We start from the raw sequence: 10,160 nt of genomic DNA on the forward strand, positions 1-10,160 counted from the left end.
TAACACACAGAAGCATCTTGCATATTTTGCACCTACAGAGCAAAATGTTGGTATACAACATATACTCCAACTCTCTCTATACTACCCTTCACCTATGCATTTTATTTTAGCACCCAGTTAATGTAAGTCTCTGTAGCTATCTGGAAAGAAATTGAAATCAGTAGCAATCATCAACCCCATCATCTCCTCCATGCCAAATGATGACTTTACTAGTTTTCTTTGGAAAAGCCTAGCACTGAACTCTGTGTACAATAATCTATCTTAAATGAGTCAGAATAACCACTGCAATCTTGAAGAACCCACTCAAACTAAATATAGAAAGAGTGTCCCTATCTAAACTTGGACAGCATTATTTTCACAAAAATCATGATCTGACAGTTAATATGTTTATAACCAATACTTTTGGACATTCAGAAAATTTTGTTTTCATTTGTTCATTAAAATACCAACATTAAAATGTTTTGTTCATCTTGTATAGAAATATACATTCTGCTGTCATCCGTACTAGAGAAATTAAACAGAGAATCCACCTGCATCACAGCTGTCCAAATGCAGGATGGGGGGTGGGGAGCACAGCACTTTGCTTCACCCAGTGTTTTCCTGATTCTACTTGGCAATGCAGATGAAAGAATAAAGTTACGTTTTCCCTTAAGTTTATAAGGTGAAATGGGAACACTTGATTCTGTGCTACTCCCCCTAGAAAAAAAACCAAAACAAACAAACAAAAACCCTTTCTACTTGCCAAATCTGATACCAAAATTAGCTCTTAGAACTATGCTTCTAAAGAAAATGCATTAGTGGGAATTTTAACAGAAAATCCATTATACTCATGCTGTTACTAAAACTTTTCCAAGTTCTTCTCTTCAGAAAAAAGAGCCTCATTTTAAATACTGATACTTCTAAAGAAAATATCAATTCTCTACTAAGAGTCCTTTTTGGGTGGTAGAAAAACAAAAGAATCACACATTTTCCTACTATGTTTGATAAGCACCGTGCTACCATCAAAACTGCAGGAATGACCACCCTCATTAAATCAACCCCAAAGAATGAACCCCCTGACTAAAAACAATGAGTAGTCGCCGGACGCGGTGGCTCACGCCTGTAATCCCAGCACTTTGGGAGGCCGAGGCAGGTGGATCACGAGGTCACGAGATCGAGACCAGCCTGACCAACATGGTGAAACCCCGTCTCTGCTAAAAATAGAAAAATTAGCTGGGCGTGGTGGCATGCGCCTGTAATCCCAGCTACTTGGAGAGGCTGAGGCAGGAGAATTGCTTGAACCTGGGAAGCGGAGGTTGCAGTGAGCCGAGATCGGGCCACTGCACTCCAGCCTGGTGACGGAGCGAGACTCCATCTCAAAAAAAAAAAAAAAAAAAAAAAAAAAACAACGAGTAGTCAAACAACCTCAGGGTTCTGTTTTTCTTTCAATGCATTCGGCATTAAGAGATGATTTTTAAAATGTATATTTTAATTATACATTTTCATCTTGTCAACATTTCTTAATATAAAAACAAGCCAAAAAAGGTAATCAGAAGTTCAGTCTTAATATAGTTTCAGGATTACCATACTGTTTTCCCTAATTGTTACTTTACTATGTAATTTAGAACACTACTTTGTTACAATCCGTTCATAAATATCTAGGAACAGATCTTAAGTTACATAAAGGGGGAAAACAGCGGCTCTTGGGAACCTGGAGTGGAACTAGCAATGAAGCAGTAAAGGTAAGCAATTGTTAAGGTGCTCGCTCCATTTTCAGACTACGCTGTTACTGTTTGTTTCAATTTAAGAGTACCCATTTACAAAAGTGTCTTTCCTGTATACATTCATGGTTTCAAAGTAATAAGTATCAACATTTGGATTTATTAGCATCTTCCTTTAGGAGAGCTTAAAATACTCTGGATGTTTATGATCTCATTTACCTTCCAGCGGCTTTGTGACACAGAAAGGGGAGGATTATAATTACCCCCATTTTACAGACGGGGAAAGTGAGAAGGAAGGCTTAAGTGGCTCGCCCATAGACACACAATGACTCATTAAGACCAGCAACTAGAAACCTGGCTTCCTGATTCCTGGTTTAGTGTTCCACATACTATGCTTCCTTCTATGAAGTACTATTTTTGAAAAGGTTTCTCTTTCAATAAAGGAAACAGAACAAGTCATGTGACTTTCATTCACGAAAGCCCGTGTGTGTTTTCATTAGCACCTTAGTTGTCTGCTCCTGCGAATAGGGCAGCAGCAGTGCACGCCATTATCTTATTATGGCCAGAGCCAGCCAACTAAAGCAAACTAGCATCCGCCACAGCAAACAGAAAGCTTGTGTGGTTTGTCAATCATCTCACTGGATTTCTGAATTTAGGAAAATTCTCTGCTTTACGACTTCAAAAGGCAAAACTTTTCAACATAAATCGTGATTTTTTTGTCCCTTTGTAAACATATCTCTTATCATTCTTTCCCCTTAAGAAAAGATAGTCCTTTTATTCAACAAAATTTAAATATGGATACTTTCAGTGGTAATTCTGATCTAATCTGTCTTATACATACATACATATATATATACCAATTTTAGAATAAAATCCCTAAAATCACTAAAGAGGAATACTAAAACAGCAAATTTTATGGCATTCATCAATCTACCATCCTAACACAAAAATATATAAAGCTAATTTTAAAAATCAGTTTTAAAGCACAGGAAATTCAGTAGCGTATTTCCAATTCCCAAACAACAACAAAACCTAACAAATTGGTTAGAGTTTTCCACATGCACACACACCAAAAACACATGATAAGTAACCTTAACCTGCCCTCAAATAAAATGCATAATTTAGAGTTTGCTCTGGACTCATAAAAACAGATGTACCTGAGATGTACTTTTTAATTGGCTCTTGCATTGAAACCCCACCCCCATTCACAATAATTCTACTGTAAACAACTGCCAGACATGGCTGGAACCTTACCTCTCTGCTATCACTTATGCAGATACCAAACATTACCCACGTAACCCCAATTATTCTGCATCAGCATCACTAACGAGGTCTTCCCATGCAGAACAGGAGGAGCTCAGGGTGGAAACACAGGCCACTTCTAAGAGCCAGGCAGGACAGGGGGCCGCCCAGGAAGTGCTTTCTCTATTTCATCTTCAAAGAAATGCTTTGCAGGTCTGCCTTCTACAAATCATTTCCTCAAAGGACACTTATCTACAGTGAACTCTGTATTTATGAGCGTCACAAACAAATTTCTAGTGCATGTGTGAGTTAAATAAAGTGGATATTTATCCCAAGTTCCTAAATGTTTCCTTTCTGTCTCAAAGGACCACAACTTTGGTGCTACGTGGACTAAGGTGACACTAGCCTTTCCTATTCTGCTGTTCTCTGTGTTCAACTTACTTTACTAGAAACCCAATGGGGCAGATATTTCTTTTTTTTTTTTAAATGTCATTTGGCATGGTGGACTGACCGCAGTTGTCTATTTTGATTTAAAAGAGTCCTTTTACTTCTTAGAAGAGGGTTCATCATGATACCCACACGAACTTCAGACAAACAGCAGCCCCAATGATCTCTCATCTTTGTTCAGCAGCTACAGAACACAGGCTTCTGTCTGGACTTCAGAATCGAGAATCCTATGGGCTGAAAGGAATTTTAGGCAGGTGGGAAATCTTAAACAAAAGCTCAATCCAGTCTCTAAATAAACTTATCTCTTAGAGTTCAACATTTTCACTAGCCTGAAAAGGGCATTATTTCCTATTTGGACCCCAATTCTGAATGTATCAGCTTCATCAGAAAGGTCTTGCGTCCCTCCAGGCCTGGAGGCACAAATTCTAGCTTACGGCCCCTGCTATGGCAGAGCCCACTGCTGGGGCCCCAGCTCCACCCAGTCCAGGTTTGCCCCACCAGCTCCACCGAAAGCAGGAAAAGGTGTTATGTTCTTAGGCTGTTTTCTGATTAGAATCAGATTTGGGCAAGATGTAATTTACTTTCATGTTCACTCTGGCATATATCCATTTGTGCAGACCATAAACGTGTGTTTTTCCCCACTCAATTATACTGCTGCTGCTGCTGCTGCTGCTGCTATGTTTATAATGGTCTGTGTCTTATAAGGCAGCTAATCCTTCAACTTTCTGACACATTAGCAATAGTGTATAAGTAACTCCAACCAAAGTGACCTTCAGCTGAGAATCACTGTTCACGGGATACATTCTGGCGACTTCCAATGATTTAATTGGATGCTGAAGCACCACACTCCTGATAATTCTCTGTGACTCTTTTCATCTTCTAGTATACGGTTTTAATAAAGGAAATAGCTTTTCTCTATTTCGCTAGAATAACAGGGTGTTCACCCCACAGCTATAATTTTAAATCCCATGGACCGACAGTCCTAAGTATACTATAAAACAGATACCGGATTTAGATAGCACTAAACTGGTCTATTTAAGAACAAAAGGCTGTGAATCTCCAGCCCACCTTGATCCTCATCTTACGACCCTTGAAGACTGTTTACACCTTAGGCTCACATCTAATCCAGCATCCAAATTTTACTACATGTTTCACTGTTCCCACAAAGCCTCTATCCTGCTAGGAACCCTACAAAGAAAACAGCTACAGAATTAAATAAAGTCTCCCGAATTGAGCATTCACCTTTCCCTCTCATCTCCCCCACCCCAAACACCATTCAAAGTTTAGACAGCCAGAATGCACCACCAGCTGCAAAGTCAGCTCAGCTCTCTCTCCTCATGGATATTTGATTAGAACGGGAAGAACAACACCAGGCACCCTCCTATCCAATTGTTCTTGAAAAGACCTGTGTTTTTTTGTCTTTCTCTTGTTTTCTCCAAAGCACTGATTGTAAATCCTGGCTGCACATTCAGATCATCTGGACAACTCTGAAAAATGCCCGTCCCTGCCTCCTAGCCATGTCATGTTTCACTTCAATGGGTCTGGGGTGAGGCCCAATAGGTAATTTCTCAGTCCTCCCCAGGTGAGTCTCACCTGGGGCAGGGTCCTCACAGGGTGGTCCCCCGGCCAGCAGCATCGGCATTATGTGGAGACTCACTAGAAATGCACAGCCTGGGCCGCGCCCCAAAGCTACAGCATCGGCAACTGCGGGGTTAACACAGGCCAGAGATCCATGTTTCAGCAAAGCCGCCAGGTAACTCCCACATGTGCTCAAGTTGAACACCACCGCATTAGGCTCTGCGCAGCCTTACCGTTTCACCCCTTCAGAGAAAAACAATGCCTCTGATGGAAAAGCTCCTACAGTTTATGCGTAAAATGGAAATGGTTAACTGTCGCTATTAGCAGCCATCAAAATGGATGCTCATTTCTTAAATGACTTTCAGGTCTGAACCTTCAAGCTCACCAAGAATCAGGCGGAGCCCAGCTCCAGGAACACAGGGAAAGGTGAAAGCTGCGGCTGAGGGCAGCGGTCCCGACCCGAGGTCCTTCCAGAAGAACGGACCCACGCACCCAGATGAAGACAGTCGGGTGCCCCGCGGCCTCTAGTGTGGCCGGTCTGGGAGAACTTCCACTGTGTTAAGGGACAGGGGGCTGTGGGACGCACAGAATGGGTGAATGGGTGGGGCCTCAAAAAATCTGTCTCCCTCCCACGCGGAAAACGTCACATTCAACTCAAAGACGAATGTTCCTGGCAAGTTCGCTAAGGGAAGAGACCAAGGCAGCCCGCAGAAAAACAAAACAAGGAGCCAGAGCCAGGCTGTTGGCTTCTGGGTCAAGGTCCCCAAAAAGTGAGAGCAGTGAAACCCAAGAAGCTCCCTCACCGCCCCACCCCTCCTTCCCGCCAGACGCCAAGGCAAAGGGCCTCACCTTTCACGATGGTGGCCTCCTTCAAGTGGTGGGACAAGAAGTCAATGCTGGCGTAGGTGTTGGCAGGGGGCAGGGCACCGGGACCCGGCCCCCCGCACCCGCCGCCAGTGCTGCCGACGCCCACAGCGCTGATGAGACCCCCGAGGCTTCGGGTCCGACCCCAGGAGCTCTTGTCTCCCGGCTGAGGAAGCGGCGGCGGCGGCTGCGGCTGCGGCTGGGGTGGCAGCCCGGGCTCCTCCCTCACGTCGATGGCGATGTAGTTGAGACCATTCTGGAAGCCGGCAGAGGTCTCTCTGCGCATTGGCGATCCACCGCTCCCAGGACAACCGATCAAGCCCCCGGGCTGACCCGGGGTCCACGGCCGGCCCTGCGGTGCCAAAGGGGGCGCCGGGAGCGCCGGCTGCAACTGTCGGGGGGAGGTGGGCGGCTCGTCGCCCCCTCCAGGGCCGACACCCACACCGCCCTCGCTGCTTTTCCTGAGAGAGACATTTTCTACGGAGGCCGAGTTGTGGCGCTTGGGGTTGTGGGCGAAGGACGGGGACACGGGGGTGACCGTCGTGGTGGAGGAGAAGGTCTCGGAACTGTGGCGGCGGCGGCCCCCCTGCGGGTCTGCGCGGATGACCTTGGCACCGCGGTGGGGGTCCGGGGGCTGGCTGGCCTGCAGGAAGGCCTCGACCCCTGACACCTGCTCCATGAGGCTCAGCCTCTTCACGCCCGACGTCGGGCTGGCCACGCGGGCAGCTTCTGGCTTCGGGGGAGCCGCGATGGGTTGCGGCGGGGTGGCGGCCACACCAAAAGCCATCTCGGTGTAGTCACCATTGTCCCCGGTGTCCGAGGACGACAATGAGGCGGCGCCCGGGCCCTGGGCAGTGGCAGCGGCCGAGGCGGGGGGCAGGCGGTACAGCTCCCCCGGGGGCGGCGGCGGTGGCGGCGGCTGCAGGGACGACGACGGGGACGCGGACGGACGCGGGGGCAGCGGCGGATACGGGGAGGCCTCGGGGGACAGGAGGCCGTCCAAGGAGCCCACGGGGTGGCCGCTTGGGGCGCCCGGTTTAGGAGACTTGGGGGAGCTGAAGTCGAGGTTCATGTAGTCGGAGAGCGGAGAGCGCTGCCGGCTGTCGCTGCTGGTGCCCGGGGTGCCTGAGCCCAGCGACGAGGCCGGGCTGCTGGCGGACAAGAGCGAGGAGGACGAGGCCGCCGACGCCAGCAGGGGAGGCGCGGGCGGCGACAGACGGGCCCCGGACTCGCCGAAGTCGATGTTGATGTACTCGCCGGGGCTCTTGGGCTCCGGCGGCAGTGGGTACTCGTGCATGCTGGGCAGGCTGGGCAGCCCCTCCAGGGACAGGCGCGTGGGCCGCACCGCCCGGCCGCGCTGGCCCAAGAAGCCCTCCGGGCGGCCGCCGCCTAGGCCGCCGCTGGGCCGCACGGGCGAAGGCACTACGGGGTGAGGGGGCTGCGTGGGGCCGGCCCCGAAGGCGCTGGCCGCCTGGCTGGGCCCTGGCGTGGCCTGAGGCTCCAGCCGCTCCTCCTCCAGGATGCGCCCCACCGGGGAGCTCATGAGCACGTACTGGTCGCTGTCCGCGCCACAGGTGTACGGGGCCTTGTAGGAGCGAGGCAAGGAGCTGTAGCAGCAGCCGGGAACGCCCCTGAGCGGCTCCCCGCCGGCGTGCAGGGCTGCGGAGAAGAAGTCGGGCGGGGTGCCCGTGGTGACCGCGTCGCTGGGGGACACGTTGAGGTAGTCCCCGTTGGGCAGCAGCTTGCCATCTGCATGCTCCATGGACAGCTTGGAGCCGCACCACATGCGCATGTACCCACTGTCCTCGGGGGAGCTCTCGGCGGGCGAGCTGGCCTTGTAGCCACCCCCGCTCGCCGGGAATGTCCTGCCCCCCGCAGAGGTGGGCGCTGGCCCCGCAGGCCCCGCAGGGGGCACGGCGGCGGCGGCGGCGGCCCTGGGTTGCAAGATCTGCTTGGGGGCGGACACGCTGGCGGGGCTCATGGGCATGTAGTCGTCGCTCCTGCAGCTGCCGCTCCCACTGCCCGCGAGGGCCGCGCCGGGCGTCATGGGCATGTAGCCGTCGTCTGCGCCCAGGTTGCTGCTGGAGCTCCTGTGGGAGCCGATCTCGATGTCTCCGTAGTCCTCTGGGTAGGGATGGTAGGCCACCTTGGGAGAGGACGCGGGGCAGGACGGGCAGAGGCGGCCCGCGCTGCCCGAGAAGGTGGCCCGCATCAGAGTGTACTCATCCAGCGAGGCAGAGGAGGGCTGGGGCACCGGCCGCTGCCGGGCCGGTGTGGTCAGGGAGTAGGTCCTCTTGCGCAGCCCTCGGTCCAGGTCCTGGGCCGCGTCCCCCGAGACCCGGCGGTAGGGGCGGCCACAGTGGCTCAGGGGCCTGTCCATGGTCATGTACCCGTAGAACTCACCGCCGCCGCCGCCGTCTCGGGCTGGGGGCGTCTCCGCGATGGACTCGGGCGTGTTGCTTCGGTGACTGCAGAAGGCGCGCAGGTCGCCTGGGCTGGAGCCGTACTCGTCCAGGGACATGAAGCCGGGGTCGCTGGGGGAGCCCGAGGCGGAGGCGCTGCCGCTGGAGGGCCGCTGGCCGGGGCCGTGGTGCAGCGGATGCGGCAGGGGCGGGTGCGGGCCGGGCGGCGGCGGGTAGGAGCCCGAGCCGTGGCCGCTGCTGGACGACAGGGAGCCGGGGCTGGTGGCGGCGGGCGGCGAGTGCGCCACGGGCATTGACATGGAGCGGCTGTGCTGCAGCGCGCCCCCTGCCGGCAGCAGCGCCACCTTGCTCCCGCGGCCGCCGCAGCCGCCGCTCAGGGTGTGCGAGCGGCTCAGGGGCGCGCGCACCGGCCCGGGGCTCAGGGGGCTCCCAGCCACCGACACCGGCCTGGCGCCCGCGGCCGCCGCCCCCGCCGCGCCGCCGTCGCCCTCGCTGGCGGTGCGCACCCGGCACGAGCTGCACTTGGCCGCCGGCGGGGTGGCGGCCAGGCTGTCGGTGCGCGAGCGGCGCACCAGGCCTGTCTGGCTAGGGGGCAGGTTGACCAGGTGGTGGTGGCGGCGCGCGCCGGGGACGCTGATGGGGTGTGTGGCCGACGACCCCGACGACTGGCTCTTGCTGCGCGGCCGGAACTCGAAGAGCTCCTTGAGCGCCTTCATGGCCTCCAGGATGGTCTCGTGGATGTTCTGCGCCACCACCGAGTCGTCCGCCTGCATCCACAGCTCGCCGGGGCCTGTGACGGCTGAGCGGCCCACCTCGATGAAAAAGAAGCTGTCCGAGTGGCCGCAGCGGCGGATGTTCATGAGCTGCAGCGTCACCGACGGCTGCTCGCAGTTGAGCTTCACGAAGCCGATGGTGCGCGCCGACAGGCACAGACGGTACACGCCTGTCAGGTTCTTGCTCTGGCCCAGACCCTTGGGCTTCAGGTTCACCTGCCACACCTCGCGGTAGGCGGCTGTGGCGGGCGCCACCAGCCCGTAGCTGTCCTCGGCCCCGGCGGCGCCGGCAGAGCCGCCCAGGGCGCCGGGCAGGGAGGCGCTGCAGGACGCGGCGGGCGCGGCGGTGGGGGGCGCGTCTCCGGCGGCCGCGCGGCCCTCGCTGACCAGGTCGGTGAGCGCGCGGTACCAGCCCTCCTGCTCCTGCTCGTTCTCGGCGGCCACGGCGAAGTACTCGTCCTTGGTGTAGAGGGCGATCAGGTACTTGTGCTTGGCGTCGGCGCGCTTGTTGATGTTCAGGCAGCAGTCGAGCGCGATCACCCGCTTCGGCGCGCCTGCCTTGCTCCGCCACTTTTTCTCGCTCTCGTAGTACTCGAGCCGCGGCGGCTGCGGCGCCGACCCCCCGCCCGCCGTCGCCTCGTCGCCGCCCGCGCCGGGCCCGCGCAGCACGAAGAAGCGCTTGTGGCCGTGCTTCTGCTTGCGCAGGTAGCCGCACTTGCGCACGCTGTGGTTGTTGTTGTTGTTGTTGTTGTTGAGGTTGGGGCCGTCTCCGTTCGCCGGCCCGGGCGGCCCGTGCCGCGGCGGGCTCGCCATCGCGGGCGCTTCAGGCCGCGCCGCCCGGGCCCGGCGCCCAGGGGCTGGGGCGAGGGGCGGAGGGGGCGCGGGCGGGGGCGGCTCCCTCCCACCCTTGCGCCCGGCCGCCCGCCCGAGCACGCGTCCCTCGGGCCCAGGCGGTGGGGAAGGTCCAGGGAGGCCCGCGGGGGCCAGCACCGCTCGGCGGCGCCGCGCCCTCCGCGCTCCGGGGCTCCCGAGGATGCCCGGCGCGGGCGGTGGCCGCCCCCCGCCCCGGCTGTCTGCGGCCGCTGCCTCCTCGGGCTCTCGGGCGGCGCCGGGGGACGCGCTGGCTGGGCCGG

At 55.5% G+C, this 10,160-nt stretch overlaps 1 protein-coding gene across 1 annotated transcript in view; it reads right to left on the bottom strand.

The window, feature by feature from the left end:
* The window catches only part of IRS2 (insulin receptor substrate 2), a 31,180-nt gene extending 21,260 nt beyond the window's left edge, over window positions 1-9,920 (bottom strand). The window contains exon 1 of the mRNA XM_012506999.2: window positions 5,817-9,920. Coding sequence (XP_012362453.2) covers window positions 5,817-9,840 — 4,024 coding nt within the window. The 5' untranslated portion in view covers window positions 9,841-9,920. The remainder of the gene's footprint in view (window positions 1-5,816) is intronic.
* Window positions 9,921-10,160: the final 240 nt, after the last annotated feature.

Source organism: Nomascus leucogenys, chromosome 5 (assembly GCF_006542625.1).
Source record: "Nomascus leucogenys isolate Asia chromosome 5, Asia_NLE_v1, whole genome shotgun sequence".
NCBI lineage: Eukaryota > Metazoa > Chordata > Mammalia > Primates > Hylobatidae > Nomascus > Nomascus leucogenys.